The 25,175-nt window shown below is 50.9% G+C and overlaps 5 protein-coding genes across 9 annotated transcripts; 2 read left to right on the top strand and 3 right to left on the bottom strand.

Moving 5' to 3' along the window:
* Window positions 1–146: 146 nt before the first annotated feature.
* On the bottom strand, window positions 147–11,914 carry LOC6502312 (neurogenic protein mastermind). 4 transcript variants are annotated; one of them, XM_001966183.4, is made up of 6 exons: window positions 11,616–11,914; window positions 9,103–9,445; window positions 8,859–9,024; window positions 2,655–8,800; window positions 1,846–1,950; window positions 147–1,776 (listed from the first exon to the last, which is right to left on the bottom strand). In XM_001966183.4, the coding sequence occupies exons 2-6, from the start codon at window positions 9,190–9,192 to the stop codon at window positions 1,114–1,116; spliced, it is 7,170 nt and encodes a 2,389-aa protein (XP_001966219.2). In that variant the 5' UTR covers window positions 9,193–9,445; window positions 11,616–11,914; the 3' UTR covers window positions 147–1,113. The 4 variants fall into 4 exon arrangements, with proteins under 4 accessions (XP_001966219.2, XP_032309399.1, XP_032309400.1 ...); XM_032453508.2 differs by lacking the exon at window positions 11,616–11,914 and adding an exon at window positions 10,583–10,794; XM_032453509.2 differs by lacking the exon at window positions 11,616–11,914 and adding an exon at window positions 10,686–10,791.
* Window positions 11,915–12,071: 157 nt separating this feature from the next.
* Window positions 12,072–14,354, top strand: LOC6502098 (transcription factor grauzone). The gene is made up of 5 exons (XM_001966182.4): window positions 12,072–12,302; window positions 12,365–12,770; window positions 12,838–13,264; window positions 13,322–13,525; window positions 13,602–14,354. The coding sequence occupies exons 1-5, from the start codon at window positions 12,180–12,182 to the stop codon at window positions 14,161–14,163; spliced, it is 1,722 nt and encodes a 573-aa protein (XP_001966218.1). The 5' UTR covers window positions 12,072–12,179; the 3' UTR covers window positions 14,164–14,354.
* Window positions 14,355–14,536: 182 nt separating this feature from the next.
* LOC6502311 (dnaJ protein homolog 1) lies at window positions 14,537–16,290 on the bottom strand. The gene is made up of 2 exons (XM_001966181.4): window positions 15,968–16,290; window positions 14,537–15,646 (listed from the first exon to the last, which is right to left on the bottom strand). The coding sequence occupies exon 2, from the start codon at window positions 15,614–15,616 to the stop codon at window positions 14,612–14,614; it is 1,005 nt and encodes a 334-aa protein (XP_001966217.1). The 5' UTR covers window positions 15,617–15,646; window positions 15,968–16,290; the 3' UTR covers window positions 14,537–14,611.
* Window positions 16,291–16,532: 242 nt separating this feature from the next.
* Window positions 16,533–20,122, top strand: LOC6502099 (serine/threonine-protein phosphatase 4 regulatory subunit 2). Of its 2 annotated transcripts, XM_001966180.4 has the most exons (4): window positions 16,533–16,700; window positions 17,532–17,802; window positions 17,862–18,050; window positions 18,120–20,122. In XM_001966180.4, exons 2-4 carry the CDS (start codon window positions 17,586–17,588, stop codon window positions 19,535–19,537), a joined length of 1,824 nt encoding a protein of 607 aa, XP_001966216.2. In that variant the 5' UTR covers window positions 16,533–16,700; window positions 17,532–17,585; the 3' UTR covers window positions 19,538–20,122. The 2 variants fall into 2 exon arrangements, with proteins under 2 accessions (XP_001966216.2, XP_044572923.1); XM_044716988.1 differs by lacking the exon at window positions 16,533–16,700 and having other exon boundaries at window positions 17,337–17,802.
* Window positions 20,123–20,608: 486 nt separating this feature from the next.
* Window positions 20,609–24,361, bottom strand: LOC6502310 (leucine-rich repeat-containing protein 58). Its single transcript, XM_001966179.4, has 3 exons — window positions 23,693–24,361; window positions 21,752–21,968; window positions 20,609–21,480 (listed from the first exon to the last, which is right to left on the bottom strand). The coding sequence occupies exons 1-3, from the start codon at window positions 24,214–24,216 to the stop codon at window positions 21,094–21,096; spliced, it is 1,128 nt and encodes a 375-aa protein (XP_001966215.1). The 5' UTR covers window positions 24,217–24,361; the 3' UTR covers window positions 20,609–21,093.
* Between the last annotated feature and the right edge of the window lie 814 nt (window positions 24,362–25,175).

Genomic DNA, 25,175 nt, shown 5'->3' with positions numbered 1-25,175 from the left:
AAAAAAAAAAAAAAACAACTCTCCTTTCTTTCACTTTTTAACCTCCTTTTTCCACTGGACTTTCTTTTCCTGTCTCGCTATCTCTCTCGTTTTCGCTTCTGCTGTCTCGACAAATAGAATCGAATATTGATGGATAAAGATAGATATAGATTTTATATATATAATGTATATTGTAGCATAAACATAAATTAAAATTATTAGTTGATTTTTGTTGGTTGCAAAAAAATTAAACAATATTTTATATATATAAAGAAATTAAAGCATACGCAGTGCCAAAGGTTTTTTTCTTCCGATTGTTTTTTGTTGATTTTCTTGTTTGTTTGTTTGTTTTTTTTTTTAAGGGGGAGAGACTCTACTACAAAAAATAATAAGTATATAAAGTAATATAATATTATGTAAATTTGTTTGACAAAAAATACACTCTGCTATTTTATGTAAGTATGTATGTATATATGTAAATGTATGCATGTATTTATGTAGGTGTGTGTGTGTGTGTGTGTGGTGTGTGTGGGTGTGTGTGTGGTGTATGTGTTGGTGTTTCTTATTTTTTTGTAGTTTTATTTTTTTTAATGTTTGTTGTTAAATATATCTTCTTGCTTGCAATTTAGTTCCTTACTCGCTTTCTGACGTTACTCTTCTCTCTCTCTCTCTCGCTCTCTTTCCGATTGCGTTTGTTTTTTTGCTTTTCGCTTATGCCTTTGCATTTGCTTTTGCTTTTTCATGATTTTGCTTTTGCTTTTGCTGTTCCTGTTTTTTTTTTATTTTTTATTTACTTTTTTTGTTGTGGCTGTGTTTTTTTTTACTTTTTTTTGCTTTTTTTGGGGGGAGGACTCCCTGGTCGCTCTCACCTTCCTACTTGCAACATAATTATCAATTTTTTGCAATTCGAATGTTTTCTCTTTTCGTTCTCGATCGGTATTCCCTTTCTCTTTGCATTTGCTAGTTTCTCTCTCTCTTTCTCTCTCTCTTAGTCCGGTCCTTATTGTTCTCGTAATCCTCTCGCTATCCAAATCCGTTGTTGTTGTTATTATTGTTGTTGTTATTGTAAGGTATATCTTCCATCCGCAATCTGTCCGGGAGGCAGTAGGAGGAGGAGGAGGAGACGACGTCGGCTCAGTTCGCATGCCACTCGCCGCGATTACCTCCGCCGCCGGCTCCGGTGGCGTTATTGGAGTAGTAGGGCTTTCCGGGTCCCGAGCCAGCTGCTCCGCCCGCTCCACCGCCACCAGCTCCGCCGGGTCCACCGTTGCCGCCCGGTCCACCGCCGTTATTGCCGCCCGGCGGTCCTACAGGTGCGTTCCCGTTGCCACCGGCACTGCCGGCCACGCCCACCTGGGAGCCGGAGCCACCACCGCCGCCGGCGCCACCGCCACCCGTCACCTGACGCATGTTCTGGACGCGCTGGGCCGCCGCTGCTGCGGCCGCTGCCTGATCGCGCTGCTGTTGCTGCTGCTGCGGATGCTGGGGATAGTTGTTGGGTCGCTGGATGGGCGTCGGATACCGGCCCTGACCGCCACCGCCGCCGCTTTGTCCCACGCTGCCGACACCGTTGCCGCCTCCATTGCCGCCCACGCCCACGCCGACGCCGACGCCCACCTGGGAGCCGCCGCCACCGCCGCCGCCGCCGCCGTTGCCACTGCCGCTTCCAACGGCGCCACTACCGCGTCCACCGAGGGCATTCATATTGGGGCCGTTGCCGCCGCCGCCGCCGCCCTGGCGCTGCTGCTGTTGCTGAGATTGCTGCTGCTGCTGCAGCACCTGATTCTGCAGATCCCACTGAAAAGGATGGTAAGGTTCAGTACCAGGATCGGGAAAGCAGACCGGATGATGCGGGGGGACACTTACTGCGCCGTAGTTCTTGTGGTGCGGCGGGCTGGGCTGCGACTGCACCTGCTTGGCCAGGCCGAGGCTCATGTCGGCGCTGAGTGGACTCTTCAGCTGTCGGCCCATCTGCGAAAGGATATTTTGGTGAGTTTAGTATTTTTTTTTTTAGTATTTTTCTCCATATTCTCTCTTTAGTATTTTCTCAAAACTAATGCCTTTTCCCCAAAAAAACAAAAAAAAATATTAAACAGAAAACATTTTCAAAAACTACCAATGTGTGTTCTCAATTCTAAAAATTAATTTTTTACTTTTTACTTTTCTTTAAATATTTAAATATTTTGTTTGAATTTAAATTGTTTCTCATTTTTTAGTTAAGTCCCACAGTAAAAAATAATTAATCTTTTGTTTATTGTTTAATGTTTATTAATAGTATGTTTACAAAATTTCTAAAATTTTGCATTATTTTCGTTTTTTTTTTTGTTTTTTTGACAATGTGGAAAGCGAGATTAACATTTTTGAATAAATTATTTTGAATATTTAGTGAATTAATCCGTTTTTTTTAGATAGAATTAGATTAGAGGGAAGTGGGTGCTCCGCAGACGCTAATGGATAATGGTTGGCTAATTGGATAGTTATTTGAGAAGAATTTGACGTGGGAACGGAGGAGGGGAGAAGCTAAGCTCCTTCTCGAAACTTGATTTCTTTTTCTTAAAAAAGTGATATCTCGATAGGGGAGGATCATAATGGTAGGTAGTAGGTAGTGGTGGAACAACATTAGTGGCTTAGAATTTGTGGGAGAGCCTGGCGGCAAATCCGGGCCCATTTCTTACCGAGTCCTGCATGTGTCCCTGGCCCTGGCTGCCCTTGAGGTAGGCCGCTCCGGGCGTCGGTCCGCCCCGGTACTGATTCATATTGGCCGCCGTCAGGAGCTGCGAGTTCATGAACTGTGTGTTGAAGCTGCCCATCGTGTGCTGGGTCTGTGGCGGTCCCGGCGGCCCATTGGATCCGGGCGGTCCGCCCTGATGCCCGCCATACAGCCCATAGCTCTGCGCTCCGCCATTGCCTTGGGGCGGTGGTCCGCCATAGAACTGGGGTCCACTGGGTCCGCCCGGCGCCGAATTCGAGTAATAGCTGTTCGATTGCAGCTGATGGGCGCCCGGCGGCGGTCCACCCTGGCCCGGATGCTGGGGCGGTGGGGGTCCCGCATAAAGATTCATATACTGCTGTGTGGTGGCATAAGGTCCCGGACCTGGGCCGGGTCCTGGTCCTGGTCCGCCCGGCCCGCCAGGTCCGCCCGGACCACCGGGACCACCGCCACTGCCCGCCGACTTGGAGCCTATGGCGCCGATCGGTTGCTGGCTGGGCGGCGGCTTGGCCGCGCCCGATGACATCATGGAGTTGCTGCTGGACGAGATGATGGCCACTGCGGCGTGGCTGCTCGGATTGCTCAGTTGCTGGGAGCTGGGCTGGCCGAAGGGGCCCGGTCCGACGCCGACGCCACCGCCCAGCCGGAACTGGGTGGACAGGCTGGAGTACATGTCGGGGGTGGGCGCTGTGGGTGGTAGGCTGCCGCCGTGCGGCGTCTGCATTGCGTACGCGTTGACGTTGACGTTGAAGGGTCCACCGCCGGCTGCTGCCGCCGCCGCTGCTGCGGCCGCATAGTGGCCCGGGAAGCTGTGGGCGGCCGCCGCCGCTGCCGAGTATGCAGCTGGCGAGCGGCTCGAATGATCGAGCGAATGGAATGGAGCGTACAGATTGCCGCCCTGCGACGGCGGCGGTGGCATCTGCGACGAATTGAACACTACGGCCGGCGGGCTGGGGATCGTGGGAATGCCTCCGACGCCGAACTGCGGCGATGCTTGGTAGAACGACGGTTGTTGCTGCTGCTGCTGCTGTTGCTGCTGGTGTTGCTGTTGCTGCTGCTGCTGGTGCGCCTGCTGCGAGTGCTGTTGCTGCTGCTGGCTGGGCGGCGGCGACATGCCCAGGTGCTGTTGCTGCTGCTGCAGCTGCTTGGCCTTCTGGTGGGCCTGCTGCTGCTGCTGCTGTTGCTGCGGACTAGGGTAGTCCTCCTGCTGGAACTGCTGCTCCAGAGAACCAGCATCGAACGGGGATCCGTGGCCATAGCCGTGCACCGGACCCGGCGATGACAGGGCATGATGCTGGTGGTGGACCTGCTGCTGCTGGTGGTGCTGCGCCTGCGCCGCCGCCACCGCTGCCGCCTGCTGTTGCTGGTGGTGGTGGCTCTGCATGTGCACCGCCGACACAGCGTAGTGGGGCATCTGCTGGTGCGCCTGCTGTTGCTGTTGCTGCGAGTGCTGCTGCTGCTGTTGCTGGTGCTGCTGCTGCGAGGCGGCCACTGCAGCGGCCACGAACGAGGCGGCGCTCATGTGACCGCTGCCATCGTCTCCCGCCTGCTGCACCTGGCCCTGTTGCTGCTGCTGCTGCTGCGCCACCACCTGGGCCTGGGACTGCTGCTGTTGCGGCGTCTGCTGCGATTGCTGCTGCCCCGCCGACGGACCGTCCGACATGGGCGTGGCCGACTCCCAGACCTTCTTCACGCTGGCTATCTTCATGTTGAGATCCGCCGTAGAGTTGTTTTGCTGCTGCTGCTGGGAGTGCTGCTGCGCCTGCTGCTGTTGGGCCTGCTGCTGCGCCTGCTGCTGCTGCTGCTGGGCGGACGCCTTCTCGATGGGATCCACCACCTTGAGGGGCGTGGGTGGATCGTCGCCAAAGCTGAAGCCCAGCTTCAAGTCTTGGGCATCCTCGCCGCCGGGCACAGACACCCCTGCGGACGTCGGCTTGCCGCCGAAGCTCATCTGGGAGAGGGCGCTCGACAGGCTGTCCACGCTGCTGCCAGCCGGACCGACTCCTGCTCCGCTGCTTGGTCCAGATCCGGCTCCGGGTGCTCCCACCGGCTTGGCCACAACGGCCGCGGCCGCCGCCTGTTGCTGTTGCTGCTTGTACGTTGAGTTCTCGAATATGATGGTGTTGACGGGCGCGCCGGCGTCCAGGAGGAGATTGGCCGCCGAGGGGCCGGAACCGACGGCTCCCAGGGCCGACTTCTCGCCGATGGCCGGCAGTTTGCCGCCGGGGGCCTTCTCTCCACCCACCACGGCACTGGTGGGGTCGCCCTTCTTCTTGGGATCTGTCTGGCCGGAAACTGCGGCCGCAGAGGAGGTGGCGGAAACGGAGCCGGCCGCGAGGCCTGGTGGCAGGCGGGCCGGCGAGTCCTTCAGCGCCTCGTCCTTGGCCAGCAGGGCAGTGTTGTGGCCGGCAGTCTTGTCCTTCTCCTCGCCGCCCAGGGCGGAGGAGTCCTTGTCGTCCTTGGTTGTGGTTTTGTGCAAGCCGGCGCTCAGTGCCAGCTGGTTCTGCTTGGTCTTGTCCAGATCCGCCTCTGACTCGGAGCTGCGCTGCAGCTTGCCGTACTCCTCGTATCCCAGTCGTCCAAAGCCGCGTCCCTGTCCGGGTCCAGCTCCGCCCGCTCCTCCTCCCGTCGAGCCACTGCCCACGGGCTGGCGTCGGAAGCCGGCGGCCGAACTGCCCGCTCCACCGCCGCTGGAGAGGCCGCCGCGTCCACGTCGGGAGGGCTCGCCGCGTGGCGAGAAGCCTGCCTTGTTGGCCGCTGCCGCCGCCGTCTGCGCCGAGTTGGGAGCACTGCCGGCCGCCTCCTTGGGGCTGCGACGAGCTGCGCCGCCTCCTCCGCCGCTGCTGCTGTAGCAGTCCTCGTCCACGTCCTCGGAGTGCTCCGACTGCTCGCCGCCGCTGCCATAATACCGTCTACCACTGCCTCGGCTGCCCCAGTCGCCGCCGGCGTTCCTCTGGCCGCGGTAGCTGTTGCCCGAGCCGGCTCCGCCACTGGCGGCATAGCTGCGTCCGCCCCGGCCACCGCTCACTGCTCCGCTCCTGGGACTCGGCCTCTTGCCGGCCGTCTTGTCCTCCTCCTTGCTCTTGGCCTTCTCCGCGTCCGTCTCCAAGGCGGCCTTCTCATCTCCGGCCTGCTTATCATCGGCCGGCTTCTCCGCCTCCACGCTGCGGCGGAGAATCTGGGTGGGCATGGGCTCTGCCGGCGAGGCCTTCTGCTGCTGCTGCTGCGGCTGCTGTTGCGGCGAGGAGGGAATCTGCTTCGGCTGCTGCGACGAAGACTCCTCGCTGAGACTCGGCTGACGGGCTGGACGCTGCAGGATCTTGATCTGCACCGACGAGTCGTGGCTGTGGCTGGAGGAGAAGCTCTCCTCGCGGTGGCGATGGTGCACCTTTTGCTCGGCATCCGTCTGCTCGGCCCACGAGGAAGCACCTCCGCCCATCAGGCTAGAGTCGTCTCCGGCCGACGAGACACTCGTCTTCCGGTGCGAGTTCTCCGAGATGCTGCGTGGCAGTGTCTGGGCCTGCCGGTAGTCCTGGCCGCGCGTGAATCGCTGTTGCTGCTGCTCCATCTCCTGGTCCTCCCGGGCACTGGAGCTGTCGTGGCGGTTGCGATTGTAGCCACCACCGCCGCCAGCTCCACCGACGCTGGCACCTCGCTGGGCATAGCCGCCGGAAATGCTGCGACCCTGGCCGGCATTGGCGGGCGCTCCTCCTCCTCCGACTCCGCCACCGCCATTGCCACTGCCGCCACTGACGCCGCCCTTCTGCATGTAACGGGAACTGCTGTCAAAGGCGCTGCTGGCCGAGGCGCTCTTCTCCAGACGCGGCTGCTGTTGCTGTTGTTGCTGCTGCTGCTGGCGCTGGAACCGGGGCGGTAAATTCGATTGGAAATGGGTGAGGAACACCGTCTTCTGGCCGTAGTCCCCACCTCCGGTCGACGACGAGGAGGACACACCGCCGCCGGCAGCTCCCGTCGGAGTGACGCCGCTGCCCAGACTTGAAATACTGCCCCTCGGTCGACGATGCTGACCGCCACCACCGCCGCCGCCCTGGCCTCCGCCCTCGTCCTCGCTGACGTTGCCCAGGGGAGCGGACGGGGGTGGTGCCTCGCTGGACGACGAGGCGGATGCCGACGAGGACGAGACTAGTCCGCCGTCAGCTCCCGATGCTGCTGCCGCGGCAGCCGCCGCCTTCTTGCTGTTCATCTTCATCTCCAGCTCCTGCAGCTTCTTGGCCGCCGCCTGCTTGCGCTCCATTTCGCGTCGCTCCTCCTCCTCCTTGCGCTGCTTCACCCGCTCGTAGACACTGGCGTCCAGAGCAATGCCGCCGGCTACCGGGGCTCCCACGTTGCCGGAGCTGCCGCGATGGCCGTTCTGCTGGCGGATCTCCTGCTGCTGCGGCTGCTCCTGGACAGCGTCCTGCTGGGATTGGTCGCGCTCGCTGCTGTCCTTGCCGCGCTGCCAGCTGGAGGATGAGTTGGAGCTGGAGAGTTTGCGCTGATCGTTGCCCGGCAGAGCCTGCTGGGACTTGCCCGGCTGCTCGTCCGGCGTGGACTCGTCGTCCGAGAAGGTCAGTTTCTTCGTATAGTCAATGTCGTCCTGCTTGGTCCAGCTGTCGTCCTTGGCGATGGCGTTGAGGCGCTCCAGGTCCTCCTCACGGATAATGGGACGCTGCATCTGGGCCACCTCCGGCTCGACGACATAGTCCTTGTCCTTGCGCCCATTACCGCCGGCAGGAGCGGCCCCATTGGCCTGCTGCTGCGACTGGGGCGGCGTGGGCGAACCACCGAGGCCCAGTCCCGATTGAGGGGGTGACGAGGCGGCCGGTGGTCGCTTGGGAATGGCAGTTGCTGCCCGGAAGCCGCTGCTGCCCATTACAGCGGGCGATGCGGAACGCGTGCCCAGGATTCCGTTCTGATAGGGAACGCTGGGAAGGGCAGTGGAGTCCGAGGAGCTGCCGCTGCCAATTCCTCCGGCCAAAATGCTGGCCGCTGTGGCAACCGGCAGGGGTGCTCCGCTGCGCATGAACGAGGGCATTAGCGAGAGTATGGGCAGTGGAACTGCTCCGCCGCTGCCGGATCCTCCACCGGAGCCGCCACCGGCGCCATTACCCGCCAGCTGGTGGTGGTGGCCCAGGCCCTGTGGGTTCAGGCCAAGGTCCGCTGCCACAGCTGCTGCGGCCGCTGCTACCGCCGCTGCAGCTCCCTTGGCGGCCTTCTCCTGCTGCTGCAGCCAAGCAGCCGTATCGTTCTGGGGACGCAGACTCAGTTCGCCGAGCTCGGCGGAAACGCCGCCGACGTCGTCGCTGCCATCTCTGTAGTCGCGATGAGAGTGGTGGCCACCATACTGACGCCCATGTCCATGGTGGTAGTCCCGATGGTGCTGATGCTGTTGGTGGTGATGCTGCTGCTGGTGGTGCTGATGATGGTTCTGTTGGTTCTGGTAGTGGCCCTTGTTCGCTCCCGATCCGGAGCCTGATCCCACACCGGTTCCGGCTCCCGAACCGCCTCCTCCGCCGCCGCCGCCGCTGCCAACTGTGCCGTCCAGCGTCGGAAATTCGTACTGGAACTGTGGGCTCTGGTAGTGCGGCACCACTTGCTGTTGGTGTGACTGCGACTGTCGGCCAAAGTGCTGACCCGAGCCCCGCTCGTGTCCCGTGGTTATTGCAGACCATGATTTGGGACCGCTACCCGAGGATCCTGATCCACCACCTCCTCCTCCGCCGCCGCCTCCGCTTAGAGAACCGCTGGATACACCGGAACCTCCTGATATACCGCCTCCGCTACCCACCGAGTTGTTAATTAGTTTAAAGTTTTTGCTGCCGGCGTTGTTGTTATTGCTAATGGTGTTGCTGTTGCTGCTGCTGCTATTATTCCCGAACTTCCCGGTGGAGTTTGGGCCGAGACCGACGTTGTTGTTATGATGGTGTTGGCTGTGGTGATGCTGGTGATGGTGGCCGCCGCCAGATGCAGCTCCGCCTCCGACCGATCCCGCACCGCCGCCTGTTGTTACACCTGCTGATCCTCCGGTATGGGCAGTGGCGTTGTTATGGCTAGTGTTTGATCCTGCCGTACCAGCTCCTGCTGTTCCGCCTGCTGATCCCGAGGTTACTCCTTAAAGTGGAAATACCTTAATAAATCTGTTGGAGAGCAATAAAATGGAGTAACTTACCTTCGACTGAGACTAGGAGATTGTTGTTGCTGCTGGTATTGGTCTCGGCCTTCAGGGATGGCAAATTGGCTGGTGGTCGCCTAGCGGACGGCACTTTTCCCAAGATTTGCATTCCATGTTTACGGGGCACTTGATTCTTTTGTGCAGATGGTTCACTCGATTCGCCCTGCAAGTTATATACCACATTTAGTCAGTACTATTGTCCTTATTGGAAAAAAAGAAAAAAAAATTTATAGAATCTTACGCGGCTATTCTTGTACATGCGATTTATATCCAACGCTGTAAATTTGGGCTTGGCATTTCGCTCTCCCCTACTTCCCCCCAGTGTACTCATGCTGCCAATAGATCCTCATTAGCGTTAGCTTCCTTGACGCCGCCGCCGCGCTCCTCTCTCTACACGGAGCTGCGCTGGAGGATGTGGACGTGGACGTGGACGTGGGCGTAAACGTGGACTTGGACTTGCACACTTGGGCTAGGGCTTGGGCTTGGTTCTTTAGATATTCGAAAATCGAATGTGTTGGAATCGTTGCGTTTAGCAAGCTCCTTCTTCTAGCTGCTAATTATTCGTCGTCAGTCTTTCGGGTAAGCTGAAAAATAAATAAAGAAAATGGTTTTTTTTTTTATTATTTCTTGCAACAATTTGTTGAGTGCTGCATTGTGGCCTGATTCTGATTCTGATTTGTTTTGTTTCAGCCGGGTTATTGGTTCTTGGCTCGTATGCTGCTGCCTGCTGCTTCTTCTTCTTTGTCTTCTTCTTAATCATCGGCTCTCCAAACCAATGATGCCACCCCGCGCGAAGTTCTTTTTTTTTTTGCAGAAATCGTAAAATGTACAATAACCGCAAAACTTGGCGACTTGCGCGCGCATTCGTCGGCCAAAGAACAAAAAATAAGTAATATTATTATTAAATATACAAATACGGCCAACGATAAATACAAAAAAACTGCTAAAAAGTTTCTAATTTGAATAAAATTGTTTGAAATACAATTTTAAAACTTTTGTGCTCTTTATTTTTGGAATAATATAAATATATATTAATTTAAAGCTCAGTATTTCATGATTTTTTGTTTGTTTTAAAAAATATTTAATTTATTTTCCACTTTACGATGAAAATAGCTTTTTTTTCATCTCAAAAGTTGGCAACACTGGTTGGCAGGGAACAATGGCCGACACAACTATAGCAGAAAAATCAGCAACAACAACAACAACAACAACAACGGGGGCAGCAAAATCCTCCCAACAACAATGACTTCTCGCAAAAGCATTTAAAATGTAAGCAATTTCGGTTGCTTGTAGAGGTTTGAGGGGGAGGAGACTTTGTAAGACAATGTAAATGCTTGGCAACAATTATTTTTTTTTCCTTATTGAACAAAAAAAAAAAAAAAGGGGGAAAAAAAAAAAAAAAACAAAAACCATTCACAAGCAGACACACGTACACACACTAAGGCACCCACAGAGCGACGCTGAGATGGGTTGGCTTTGTTAGTTATTATTTAATCGCCGTGTGCAGTTTCAGTTCGAACTCTTCTCAGTCAGATCCTTTTTATTTATTTTTTTCACTAGATCCGATCAGAGGCTTAAATTGATATAGAATTTACCGTTTAAGCACCGCACACTCTCTCGCACACACACACACACACGCATACACAAACCGACACATGCACTGGGGGTTTTTAGTTTGTTAGAGGAACTCTGTGGGGAAAAAGGAAGACTAATAAACTAACTGGCTTGAAAATTCAGCTATTTGTGTGCCTCGGAGTTGTCCACCCAATGCGATAGGGCTCTGGAGCCAGTTCGGGAAATAATGAAATGCGGTTAAATGGTTACTTTGCACAAAACTTTTAATTTCGTCCAACACGAAGTTTGCCGCTGCTTCTTCTTCGCCGAGTTCTTCCTCTTCACTGTGACTCTTTTCGCATGTATTGCGTGCGTGAGTTGTGTCAAAAGCGGCGTTGCCACCTAACCAAAATAAATCGGTGGGTGGCGTGCGGTGGGCGGTAGAAGCGCACCTGGCAATAAATAAATCGTTCCAAGCACTGCGCTACCACTGGCACTGGCACTGGCGACGCACCTTTGTTTGTTTGCCAATTGCATACAAACTGCACGGACAGCCCGGTAATATTGTTTGGAATGAAAACATAAAACCTTCTTCCCCCCCTCACAAATGTATCTTGGTGGCAAATGGATTTGTTTCTAGTACCAGGTGTTCTTGGGAACCGCACCGGAAATATGATCGCCGGCCGTATTAGCTAGAACCTTGCAACCGTGCTACTAACCACATTTTCAGAGCCACGAATTTCGCTAGAATCCGCCGCCAGAGCCAGCGACTTTAATTGCCACAGAAATTGCACTGTTCTGTGTTTAATTTCATAATAAATTGCAGGCCGTAAGTTAACAGCGGCGGCTCGAAGCGGCGGCAATATCCATAACTAATAGTAATGACAAAACATATACATAAATCGGATGAAACAGATGGATGAGACGAAAAATAACAATATTCGATGGAATTGATGAATCGAATTGAATGGACGGACGGCATTTGGTAATGTGTTTTTGTCCCTTTTCATTTTTCAAAATGGCGATTACTTTGTCGTCTCGCTCGCTCGCTCACCCTCTCTCTCTTTCACGCGTCGCGGTTAACGAACTCTAAAATTTATTATTATTATTATTATTAGTACAAAATTTGATGGGAAAATTTGGCCAATGAATGAAGAATTGAAAAATAAAAAATATTTTGTAGAGAGCATAAATACATACAATGCACAATATCTAATAAGGTGTGGAAATGGGCATCGGATCGGAGGAGGTTCCTCGAATCACTACAATTGCTTTTCACACGGCTTTTTCTGGCGATTTTCACTCACACACACGCGCTATTTCGATTGGCTGGGCAATTGGCTTAGCTTTTCACTATTTTTGTGGCGTTCTTTTCACGTAATACGTAATTGTCCATTAGTTTAAAATCGTATGTATTATTTTTTTGCCATTTTGCGGCAAGCGTTGCCAGATATGATTGCGTGATGACAGAGTGGCCAGACTGTTGCCGCATGCAAATATCGGTATGAGAGATGGCAAACCATTTATCTATCCAATTTGAATTTAGTGTCTGATCTATTGTGAATAAAGCTTATCGATTTATTTATCTTTTGAAAGGGGTGTAACTTTTAAACGCATTTAAAAATATCCCATAGTTATCGACTGTCCCTATCGATATTGTCTCCCATCGCTAGGCTTCAGCTCACATCACTAATTATGTTGTTTACAGCGCAGCAGCTGAAAATTGCATTTATTTCAATTTAATAGAGAATTGGCTCCATCACGATGATCTGCCGCCTCTGCCTGCGCAGCCTGAGTCCCGGAACAGCAGTCTTTCTCTTCGAAACGAACGAGACTCTGGCGGAGACGCGCCTGGTGAAGATTATCGCCAAGTTTCTTCAAATGGAAGTGAGCGGAGGCCATAAAAACCCACTTGTCAGTTCAATAAAACTAATTCTTCGCCTTTTCAGATACTTCCGGACGATGGAATCTCGACCAGCGTGTGCACAGAGTGCTGCGAGCACCTCGAGGACTTTCACAGCTTCTGGCAGCTGGTGGAGCAGAAGCAGAGCACCATCATGAACGAGGAGTTTATATCCGTGGACGTGGACTGCGGCGACCTAAAGTGGACAGGAGGCGTGGACGTGAATCTTGACGAGCTGGCTCTGCCTGCAGGAGACGTCGATGAGAAGCCTCTGGACATGCACAACCTCAGTTTGCTGGGCAGCGTACTCGATGTGAATGTCGATAGTGTGGAGGTAACCGCCGCCAAGAAGCAGTCCCAGGAGGAAGAGAAGCCCCTGGTGCAGAAAAGTGATAATAGTGATTCGGAGCCCGAGCCCACATCATTTCCCGCCGACGATTCATCATCCGATGGTAATTATCCGACCTTCAAAGAAATCTATACAGATTCTCCATTTTAATTAATTTATTTTTGTTGAAGACGAGCCACTGGTCCGGCTGAAGGCGAAAATGAAGCCGAAGCGCAAGGTACGCTCCAAGGTCAAGCGCTCGATTTCACTGCAGCAGGAGCTTAAAGATCTACTAACCGATGGCAGCAAGCGGCGCACGAAGCGGTCTACCGAGCCCACCGAGATGCAGGAGACGGAGCTACAGGCGGTGCTCGAACGCAAACCGAAGGGCTGCTCCCGCGCCCAGCTGGCCAAGCGCTACGAGGAGGCCATCGCCAGCTACATGAGCGCCAATTGTGATCTGTGCGAATTTAGCGCCCCGTACCTGACCGACCTGAAACGCCATTTCCAGGAGGTGCACCAGCGCGAATACTACATCAAGTGCTGCGGCAAGGTCTTCGCACGAGCGTCCAAGCTAATGGATCACATCCGGAAGCATGTCAATCCCAATCTGTTCACGTAAGTCTATTAACTCTCTTCTATAACCTTTGTAATGTTCCATTTTCGTCTTTTTAGATGCACCATCTGCCAGAAATCACTGAACTCACAGGACTACCTTGCCACCCACATGGAGACGGTCCACAACAAGGTCGCCCAGGTACTGAAGTTCCCCTGCGCCAAATGCGATCGCACTTTTAGCAGCGAGCGCCGGCTGGCCAATCACTTGGCCAAGCACGACTCTGACCAGTTGGAACACACCTGCGAAATCTGCTGCAAGAGGTGAGAATGAAATTCGCTGAAGTGTTATCCTTTTTCATACTGCCTTTATTGCCATCTCTTTCTAATCCGTATCCAGCTTTGCCAATGTACACCGTCTGCGGCGGCACATTCAATCTATCCACGAAGATCTGCATCGCCACGTCTGCGACATTTGCGGAAAGAAGTTCAAGTTCAAGCCCTCCTTTGACCGCCACCTGCTGGAGCACCAGGGCGTGGTGGCGCCCGCAATGGAGTGCTCGGTTTGCGGGGTATGGCTAAAGAACGAGCACAGCCTGCGTCTGCATCGATTCACCCACGACAGCACGGACACAGTGTGTCCGCACTGCGGCAAAACCTGCTCATCCCGCACAGCGCTGCGTGGTCACATCAAGTACGCCCACAAGCTGACGACGAACCTGCAGTGCACCTACTGCGAGAAGACCTTCAAGCAGCAGCGCAACCTAGAAGAGCACATGGCCATCCATACGGGCCTCCAGCTCTACAACTGCCCGCACTGTCCCAAGGAGTGTCGATCCCGCTCCAATATGTATGTGCACATCAAGCAGCGGCACGCGGACGAGTGGCTGCGCGCCAAGATGGCCCGCTCCCACAATCCGCAATTCAAGCCGGGGCCGGAGGCAACGGCCGTGCAATCCTGATTCCTGTAACTCTGTGAATGTTGGACGCAAACTGAGCTTCATTCTTAATTGAATCTTTTCCTGCTACCTTTATTTTGTCTTTTTTTTGTATGATGATAATTTTGTTTTGACAAAACCATGCAACTGCTAAATGAATCACTATTGTATCTGAGTATCTAAATTAAGAATTTCCATATGGTTTTAAACCACTAGGTACCTTTGGTTTCCTTTCTGTTTCCCCGATTGGTTAGACAGATGTTTTAGAACCGATTCGGGTATCTGATTGTACATTAAATGCGTTTGATTAAACAAATATTAATCTAAAATATAAATATTTTATAACTATTAGTCCCGGATAGTACTATTAGTCCCCCCATATCAAAACACCACCAGCTTCTCCATAAGATTCGACTATACTTTAACTGCCATTGGTGTGTGTTTGTGTTCGGATAAGTGGCTTTGGACCGCCTTAGTTCGGCAGCATGCTGGCCAGGGAGGCGGTGAGTGCCTTGGAGAGGCTCTCCGGGAACTTGATCGAGAAGCTGAGGACAATGGCACCGCGGCGCGATGGCTCCTTTGGACAGGGCAGGCCCTTACCGAGGAAACGGCGCGTCGAGTTCGGCTTTATGATCTCGCCCTGAGTATTGAAGCCCAGTGGCTCGCCCTGGAGAGTCGGCACCTGCAGCTGGACGCCGCACAGGGCCTGCTTGAGAGAGATCTGAGCGGTGTAGTGAAGGTCGCTGCCGTCGCGCCGGAAGACCGGATGCGGCTTGTCCCGGATGATGAAGACGATGTCGGCGGGTACACGGTTCGGCAATTGGTCGCCCTCCTTGCGGAATGTGATCTTGGTTCCTGACTTCCAGCCGGGTCGTACATCTATGTTGAGCACCTTGTCCTCCTTGCGGGCCACGCCGCTGGGCGAGATCGAGAGCCGGGATATCTTCATGCGCTTCGTACACCCGTTGGCAATGTCCTCCAGGCCAATATGCAGCTCGTGCTCGATGGGGGGATCCTGTTGCATACGTCCGGAACCACCGTGACCGCGACCCAGCGCAAAGTCCTCGTCGGGCATGAAGAAATGCTCCATCTCGTCGAAGAACATGGTGAACGGATCACTGGAACCGAAAAACTGGGCAAAAGTAGCCCGTGGATCCCCGTGGAACTGGTAGCTGTAGCTTCCCTGTCCGCTGCCCAGACCACTGCCGCCGCTGCTCTGCCCTCCGCTGTGATGACTGTGATGGTCCGAGCATCCGTGCCGAAGTCCCTCTTCTCCGTACTTGTCGTACAGGTCGCGTTTCTTCTTGTCGGAGAGGACCTCATACGCCTCGGCCACCTCCTTGAAGCGCTCCTCCGCCTGGCTGTGCTTGTTCTTGTCCGGATGGAAGCGGAGCGCCAGCCTCCGGTACGCCTTCTTCACCTCATCGTCACTGGCCCCGCGTCCGATCCCTAGAATCTTGTAAAAGTCCTTCCCCATCGCCGCCGTTGCAAACTCTTCTAGTTTTATCTGGAGACGGAATGTTCTCAAGATTGTTAGAAGATATATAAGTTCATTACTTTCGATCCTAGATACGAAATTTTGAAAAAATTTAAAATGATATTTAAGCCATATTTTAAATGAGGAAAGTGGCTTCTGGGTTCCCTGATTACGGAATGGTACTTTATTTCCCGATCGGATACGAGTTGGCAAAGCTATGCTCTTCGGAAAAGGCAACAATTTTATATTTTATTCGAACAAAACTAAAATCGAGTTTGCTGAAATAGGAAACTAAACTGTGTTGAGGAAACTAATCGCAGTGTACAATAATTTCGATAATCCGATACTTGCCAAATTTCTGTTTGTCCAGATTACTAGGTAATCCACAGGAAAGTTAATTGACTAAAACTGGAGGTCCGCCTAATTTGGTCCGTCGATTTAGGAGCATCAACTAATTTCGTCCTATACAATAGATCGACTCATGCCTCGAGCACTTTATCAGTCGGCACCTGGCTGGGCTGGATTTTGATTTGGTGGAGGGGGGAGTCTCGTCAATGGAGTGTATTTGAAAATTTTTTGTTCGTTATAATTTGGCAAAATTGACAATTTTTGAAATGGGGCTACCGAAGGAAATCTAAAACTAACTGACAGTTTCGAAGCCATATTGGCTACTGTTTATGAAAAGCTGCCATAGCTTTCTTTGCAGAAGTATGTTTTATTATTATATTGTATTATGTGTTAAAAATAAATTTTAATTCTAAATTTATCTTTTATAAAAAGGAGAAAGTTATCCGTTGGCCTCGAAACGAACCATAGGGATGATACATTTAAATAACTTTCTCTTCCATAGATGGCGTTGAGTTAACTAGCATGTTATCGAAGTTTTGGTATTTTCTCATTCTCCCATCTCGAAGAACCGAACTGTATCAGCCTGAAAAAAACAGTGTTACAAAATTGTTGCAAATCTGAAAATTCGCACACCTCTAGAAAGTGATCCAAGCGATTCGTAGAACATATATCCAATCCGTTGTTTGGTTTTAAGACGTATTTGTTGTGATAAGAAGCAGTCGCACATCCAGGGCAGGTAAGACGTCAAATGGTTGCATTAAATAAATGCAGGGCCAAATCCAGGAAGAGTGCGTCGGGGCTGCGCGAATTTCGCCGGCCCATCAGCCGGCCGCCATGAAAATTGGCAGAGGCGTCTGGCGGGGGTCTGGACAGAAATGGCAGCGGAAAAAACAACAAAAGGCAGGGGTGAGTGGCGGTAGCTTGGCAACAAGATTCGGATATGGATTCCGATTCGTTTCGGCTGCAGCAGCGGCCCACACACACACACATCCGATATACAGGAAAGCAGGCTTGGAATGGAGTTGCTCTTCGATTGCGGTTGTGTGTGTGTTGGTCCGTTTGTGCAGAATAAACTAGTTTCCCCGCGAAATGAGAAATTGAGCTTTGAGAACAGAGAACAGAGAATTGAGAATCCTCCACCACCACCATCCGAGGACCAAAACGAGACCAAACCGATGGTGGGACGAAGGGGGAGAGAATGGAGAACTGCCAGATGCAGATGCCTCTTTATCCATCCATCCGTATGTCTGTCTGCTGGTCTCGAGTCCGGTTGTCCGGCGATTTTGCGCATACATACCAACCACATACCTGCACTTGAGAGACGAGGGCGGCTGAATTGCAGCCAGAAACCATCGGCAGTCGACGGCAGTCGTCGTTTTTGTGTCTCTACCTCGCGAGGAAGAAAATTTTCAACAGAGCAGGAAACAGAGTTGAAACAGAAACAGAAAGAGAAACATTTGCCAGCCGGCCGGCCGGTTTTTCATCATTTCTGATTGAGTGTTGCTGTTGATTTCTGATTTCTGATTGTGTGTACGTGTTTGTTGTCTGTTGTCGCCATCGATTGTAGTTTCAACCGCTGAACGCTCGTAGCTCGAAGCTGAACGATCACCACCGCTCTCAAATGGTCACCATGGAGAACAGCGACGAGATTCTGCAGATCCTGGAGCGCTTCACCCGCCTAAAGCAAAAGGAGATACCCAAAGAGCTGGAGGACTATCTGCAATATGTCGCTAAGACCGGTGACACCATCTTCAAGTGGTCCAGCCTCAAGTATCTGTTCCGCGAGAAGCTGCTCAACGTCATCAAGCACTTCAACGAGGATTCGCCGCGATTGGAAGGTAATTTGTCAGCCACTTTACTCACGAATACACTTCTCATGCCCACAATCCTCTTGCAGAGATTCCCAACTATCCGAACGTGGATCCCTTTAACTATGAGACCATGAAGTCGACGCTTTTGGAGCGCCTCGATCTATTCAACGCTGCCCCGTTCACCGTGCAGCGGTTGTGTGAGTTGCTGATCGATCCCCGGAAGCAGTACTCGCGGATTGACAAATTTATGCGCGCCCTGGAGAAGAACATACTGGGTAGGTTACAATGATTACATTCTTATGATAGACATGCCACCGAATGCTATCCTTTTGCCTCCCAAACAGTTGTCAGCACCATCGACCCGGGTCGCAAGCGCACGGAGAGCGAAAACGGCGACTCCCTGGACTCTGTGGTCAACGGCGACCTCTCGCTGGAGGTCAACATCGACATCGAGATGGAGAACGAGGCCTCGTTCAACAACGGCAATGCCGAGGAGGGCTCCGCCCCCAGTTCTGGGTCTGGCGCCCTCAAGGCAAGCTGCCCCCGATCCGAGGGAGGTCCCCAGCCCAAGGCAAAGAAAGCCAAGCTGGAGTTCGAGGGCGATGAGGAGGCCGCCGATGCCTCCAGCAAGAAGAGCGACAATGACGAGACTGATGCCCGCCAGGAGGCGGCCGAGATCGAAGAGCCTGACGAGGAGATCGAGGAAGCCGAGGACTTGAAGACCACCAAGCAGTCTCTAAACGGAGCCAAGCAGGGGGAGAGCAGCCCAGCTGCTGCTGCCGAGGACGACGACTCCAGTGCCTCGCCAGAGGCCGAAAAAGATACCGCCGATGAAGAGATGGAAAAGGAGCCGAAACTCGATGAGAAGGAGCAGGATAAGGAGGATGAAGTGGCCGAGCCGCTGAAGAAGATCGTTGAGAAGCAAGAAACCGAAAAGGCAGAGAAGTTGGAGAAGCAAGAAGAGAAACTGTCTGGAAAGCCAGCTAAAGATGACGCTCCTGCCGATGAGAAGTCCTCCAAAGCTGAGGCTGACAAGGACAAGGAGGAAGCAGTATCTCCTGATCCCGAGGAGAAGACCACAGATGAGAAAGAAACAGCCGAACCAGCCGAGAAGCAAGCTGAGGCACTAGAAAAGGATAAGGAGACCCAGGCCGAGGCCAAGCCAGAAGCCGAATCCAAGGAGAGCAAATCCGAAAAGACTGAGACTGAGTCGCCGGCCAAGGAGCCGCAAAAGAAGGAGAGTCCGGAGAAGGACGAGCCAGAGGAGAAGACTGCCGAGCCGGCAGCCGATGCCGATAAAAAGGTAGACCACGATAAGACTGCCGATGATGCCAAGGAGGAGCCAGAGAAGGAAACAGCAGCTGTCCCCGAAGATGTGGCAGACGCTGATGCCGCTGATGCTGCCACACCAAAATCTCCGGTGGCAGCTGCTGCCACCGAATCAGTTTCAACGCCGCCGCCTGTTGCAGAAGCAGCTGCCGTCGCCGTCGCCGCCGCCACCGCCGTCGAAGCTGAGGGTGAGGGTGTGGATGATGCCGAGCCAGCTGCCGTAGCTGGGGCTGTCACTCCGCCAGCATTGGCATTGAACGATCAGCCCATGGAGGACACCCCCGCCGAGGAGGAGGCACGCGACGAAGAGGTGGTTATGGCCGATAGCGCTCCGCCACCGGCCTCCGCCGAAATGGCCACAGACGACGTTGCCAAGGACGAGCCGGCCGCCATGGAGGTGGACGACACCAGTCAGGAGGTAATGGACCAGTAGACACTGCACGTCGATAGCGGCGACTTCAACTACATTCAACTACTACTCCATATTACTTAGCATTGTAAGTCAAGCGCCCATCCCGCGGGTACCATAGATGTAATCCAATCCCCCACGCACCCCTCCGCCCCGAATTTGAAGCCGTGAGAATCTCTGCGGCGGTTTCGGGGCCCCACCACCACTCCCCCTTTGTAGGCGTAAGTTAAAAAGCAGTCAAGCCTAAGTTTAGAGTACTCTGTTGACTGTGTTTCGTGTTCCACCAATCTGTGACCCCCTCGTTGGCCGCCCTCTAGTTTTGTGTATTTATGTATTTTAATTAATATGGATATTTTATAGAAGAAACCCCCAGAGATCCACATCCGATCATATACATCTCGTGTTCCTAGTGTTCCTGTGCCTGTTTCCAGTTCCTTGTCCTGTTCCTGTTCCTGTTCATGTCACTGTCCCTTGTAGCCCCCCTCCCTTGTTCACCTTTCCTTCGCCACTCTCATGTAACTTTTTTTTTTTGGATAATCTAGTAGTAGTCTGCCTCCAGGCAGATGTGAGCGATTGAACCCACAATAAAAAGTATCTATACAAAAATAAGTGCAAGGTGTTTATGTGGAAGGACTGGCTGCTTTTTTCTGCTTTCAGTAATTTTAAAATTGTTTTTAGTTAATAAAATTTGTCTCCTAAAAGCAGGCTTTAGTTTATAGTTCCTCAAAAAGGATATTTTCTCTGAAAAATATTACTTTTTCAAAAGATTTCCTTAGGTTTTCTAAAATATTCTAATATATCTTAGATATAGGCTATAATAATATATCCTACAAACTAATTTTCTTCTAAAAGAAAAGGATATTACTTGGATTAGTTAGTTTTGGCGACAAATATGGATATTTTTCTACGTTTTCTGAAAGATATACCTTCGAATTCGTAGCTCTTCAAGGACTTGCTTCTACAAACCATCTAAATCTTAATAAGTTTCAAGATGGTAGTATAGTTAACTCCACTAGACCTATTTCCCTTCTAGGAGGCTACCTAGGAGGCTACCCAATATCCTGACCCCCCCAATATCCCGGAAATGAAAAGGACTTGGCATAGACTGTGTGTGTATTTGTGGATAACAACAAGCAAACAAGCAAACAAACAGAAACAGAAAAACGGACAAGCAAGGCCGTAGGGTCATATGGATGTAGAAATCGCTTAGAAAACTAGTTCATGTTGGATTTGATAACGTGTGCGTGTCAAATGATGTGAAGTGAAGCCAATGGGATTCCAGCGCCAATGGGTTCCTCCAGTCGTCGGAGCGAATATCGATCTGTTTTCGTCTCCGAAATCGTCTTTTTTGTATATTTTTTTTGCCACCGTTACCGCCGTCGTCTCCGTTTCCGTTCCGTTCCGATCCGTTCCGATTCCAAATAACAATTGCCGTGTTTCCGTTCCAATATCCGATGTCAGTTCGTTTCCGTTTCCCCGCAACCGAACCGAACCGCATCGAATCGCAACGGCCGACGCTCCGTTTTGTACGCTCCCTGGAGCCGGCGGAATGGGCGGGCCCGGGCCGGACGGGAACGCTCCTAGCCCAGCAGCACCTTCCGCATCATAAATCCGCTGCTGGCACTGCTCACATTCGCCTGCAACGGTGCTATGCCGCGTGCCGGCTCCTCCGGTTCGATACATTTCGAGGAGCAGAGGTACTGCAGCAGCGGGACCCGATACTTTCCACAAAAGTCCACGAACTTGATGTGCTCCACCCGATTGTCGAAGAAGACGCCCTTGCAGTTGGGATTCACGCAGCAGTTGGCGCTGTTCAAGTACTCGGCCAGGGTCCTTGGGATGTCGTAGGGTCCGGGCCTCTGACCACTGGCCTTCACCATCCTACCGGCCAGCTCCAGGAGAGTGGGCGGCTTCAGGGCCATGTCCTGGACGAAGCGGACCACCAAAGGATTGTCGCGGAGACTTAGCTGGAAAAAAGAAAAGGTTAGTATGAAACAGATTCTATAAAATTGTATTTATATTTTTAATAAATATTTTGTTTTCTTTTTTTATATTTATTTCAATAAAAATTCAAATATTGCGTATACGCAACGTAGGCAGTGCATTTTGCGGAATGGTACATATTACGTATACGTAATGTGGGAAACAAATTACGTATACGTAATGACAGAACAGTTACGATACGTAGTATAAGAGTTTTAAATATAAGAGTTAAATAAACAAAATATAATTCCCTACCTCCGTTAGATTCTTCAAGGCCACTATGTCCTTGGGCAGATGACGCAGTCGATTCTTGTGCAGGAGCAGGGACTTGAGGTTCTTCAGGCGCGCAATGCTCGTGGGCAGGATCTCGATCAGGTTGTCGCACAGGACGAGAGCCTGCAGCTGGTTCAGGGATCCCACCGACTCCGGCACCTCGCTGATGAGGTTGCCGCCCAGGGACAGGACATGCAGGCTGCAAGGACAAAAGTGAAATCATTCAACAATTTTTTAAAACAAAAAAGAGAAAGAGATATGAATCTGAATTAAATAAAGTTTCAGTTTCTTTTCTTTTTTGTTTCTTGTTTTTTGTTTTTTTTTTCGCAAATCTTAAATCTTTTGAACTTCACCTTTTGTTAGATTTGTGAAACCACAAACAAAACTACAAACTTATTTAAATACAAAGTTTAACTCTCGGGGCGAATAAAGAAAAAAGGGAGAGGAATTTATGAAAATTAAATCGTACGATAGTGGTGGATTGTTGGCTAGTTTCTAGCTTGTTTCTAGCTGGGATTTAATATGATATTTTTATAAGAAATTATAGCTAAAGATTTTTCAATTTTCAATTTAATCCCAAACTTTTCGGAGACTGTGAATCATACGGCGGAGAGAGGCCCAGCCTGGTAGTCGGACTTATGTCACGGTTTTATGCCTTTAGGGTCCTCTTCACGTCCGATCGGGCGCTGAAGTGCCAAAGCTATCAAGTTTACCCCGTAGACCCCTACAGACATTGCAAAGTCCGTCCCCCTCTGATAACTAATGCCAATTTGAATTTTTTAATTTGTTTTCAACTGATATTTGGCATTTTTTCCCCTCATTGTTGCTGTCGTTGTTGGCTGTTTGTGCCAATTTTTTTTTATTTTCGCTCTTTGTTTATTATTATATTAATACACGGCCCGTATCTTTATGGGCCGACCAAATCGGTTGGTACCGATTCGAGTACGTGTTTTTGATAGAATTGGCTTTTACGACGCTAGCCTAGCAGCAGCACCAGCAGCAGCCGTAGCCTCTCCCGCACCACCGAGCGATCCACCAACCAATCCGCCGGACAAGTGGCAGGCCCGTGTGTTATCAGCTCTCCGGCCGTATATTACGTTTGCGTCTGTGCTTGGACTTTTATACTCGTACTTGGCAACAGTGCTCGCCGGACGAGTGCCTCTGGTGGCCAGAGCTCCGGCTGCTCTACAGCTGCTCTACGGCTCTACGGCCTGGCCAATGTCAAACGGAGTCGCCCAGAGAGCGGATACACTCCGGGAAAAAACCCTGCCCCCCTTAGGGAGTAGTGAAAAAATCCCAAACCGCCGGAAGATGGGGCTATTGGAAGTCTTAAGAATGGTTTTTAGGGGCTTTTGGGGAGTTATATTTGAAAAGTTTTGAAACTTAAGAGACCACTTAGGGGATTAGTGTTTTTTTAGTTAAAAAGTATTAAGTAATAATCTATTAAGAATTAAGAATTGATTGATTTTGGGTTTCATTTTGGGCAAATAGATGTAATTTTAATCCCAAGGGTTAGTTTTTACTAAAAAGTGTCTACAAATTAGAGATAAACTTTGAAAAACATTTTTTCCAAATTGGTGTTGGATATTTTAGACATTTCTAAACTATTTTCTAAAGAAAAAATTTAAAAAAAAAACCGTTTTTAAAACCTTTTTTGGCTAAAAAAAATAACAATAAAATAAATATTTAAAGAAATATTTAAACCAACATTTAAACTCAAAATAACATCTAAATTTTTTGAATTTCATCAAGAACCATCCAAAAAAAAAAAAGATGAAAAACAAAACCCACTATACTTTTTCTTCAAGTGTGGAAAACCTGAACCGAACAGACGTCGGCCACTTGAGCAAACAGCCGAAGAGGGCCATGAAGAAGGTAAGCCACTAGACCCACTAGCACCCACCACCTGATCATTGCACTCACCTCTGCATCTTCCAGATATCCTTCGAAACGGTCGAGATCTTATTGCCACCGAGATACAGATACTTCAGCTGGCGCAGCTCGGTGACCTGTTCCGGGAAGTGGGTCAGCTGGTTGCCGCTCAGATTCAGCTCCTTGAGGGTGGAGCCGCCGACAGTGCCGCCGGCGTTGGAGACCTGCTTGGAGAGCAGCGACTTGGGCAGCGATCCATTCGTCAGCAGATTGTTCTTGGCGATCAGTGTGACCAGTGGCAGCTGGCAGACGGCATCCGGCAGCTGGGTGATGGCGTTGGAGCTCAGATCGAGGATCTTCAAATTGGCAAACTGCTGCAGGAGTCGGGGCAGTCCCACCAGCCGATTATGATTCAGAAGCATCGTCTCGATATCCCCGCTGGCCTTCAGCAGACCCTTTTGGGGGCTACTGAGGTGATCCTCGAGGGTGACCAGATCGAGACTCATCCGCCCAAAGTCCAGGGTCTTCTGCTCCCGGGAGTCCGTGTCCGAGCTGTCCGACGTGTACACCTCCATGATGGTATTGTGATGAACTAACTGTATTTGGCTCCTCCTGGATGGGTATCACTTCGTTTTTTTCGCTCCCTCGCTCGCTTGCTCGTTCGATCGATCGATTGCTTGCTAGCTCGCTCGCACACAGAATAATATTACAAATAATAACAACAACAAAAAAAATAACGCAAAACGAAAACAAAAACAGATGGAAAATCTTTGTGTATGTGCGTGTGTTAAACTCGACGCGATTTTTAAACTTTTTTTGTATTTCTTTTTTTTTCTTTTTAGCTCAGCTTAGCTCCGTTTCGCTCAGCTCGCCCAGCCCGAATGCGATGGCGTTTGGCGGCGAAGGCGCTTGGATCTCCCAGAGCTCGCCACGAGCTCCCCTTATCAGCTCCAACGATCTCTCTCTCTCTCAGCACACCAGCACGCCTAGTGATGCTCTCTTCTGGCGATTGTCTCTCTCTGCGCCCGCTCTCCTCCGATCAACCTGCTGGCTGCGCACGAGGCGTATGCGTAATGCGATCAGCAGGAGCACGAGCCACGGTCTGGGTTCTGATTCCGATTCCGATTCAGATTCTGAAGACATATAGTACTGATATATACTAGCGACCATTCATTGAGAGAAATATTCGGCTAAACAAAGGGAAACACAAACAAATGAGAAACAAAACAAATTTCTTTTAAAATTGAAGTTTTTGTCTGGGAATAGTATTTTTTATATTTTTTATAATATTTATTTTAGTTTAGCTATATAATTAAGCTTTGTGAACTAAATTATTGTTATAAATAATTATTATAAAAGAAGTTACCGCCAAACTTCAAAGTCAATTGGTGTTTTTTCAAGTGTACTTTAATCTACTAAGTAATATTAAAAGAATTAAAAAAATATTCAACTGTTCTATGTTCTTTAAAAGTTAATTATAAAGTTAATATTTTTGATTCTTTATATTCCTTAAATTTTAAATTCAAAACTATAA

Source organism: Drosophila ananassae, chromosome XL (assembly GCF_017639315.1).
Source record: "Drosophila ananassae strain 14024-0371.13 chromosome XL, ASM1763931v2, whole genome shotgun sequence".
In the NCBI taxonomy this organism is placed as follows: domain Eukaryota; kingdom Metazoa; phylum Arthropoda; class Insecta; order Diptera; family Drosophilidae; genus Drosophila; species Drosophila ananassae.
This window is presented reverse-complemented; position numbering and strand designations above follow the sequence as displayed.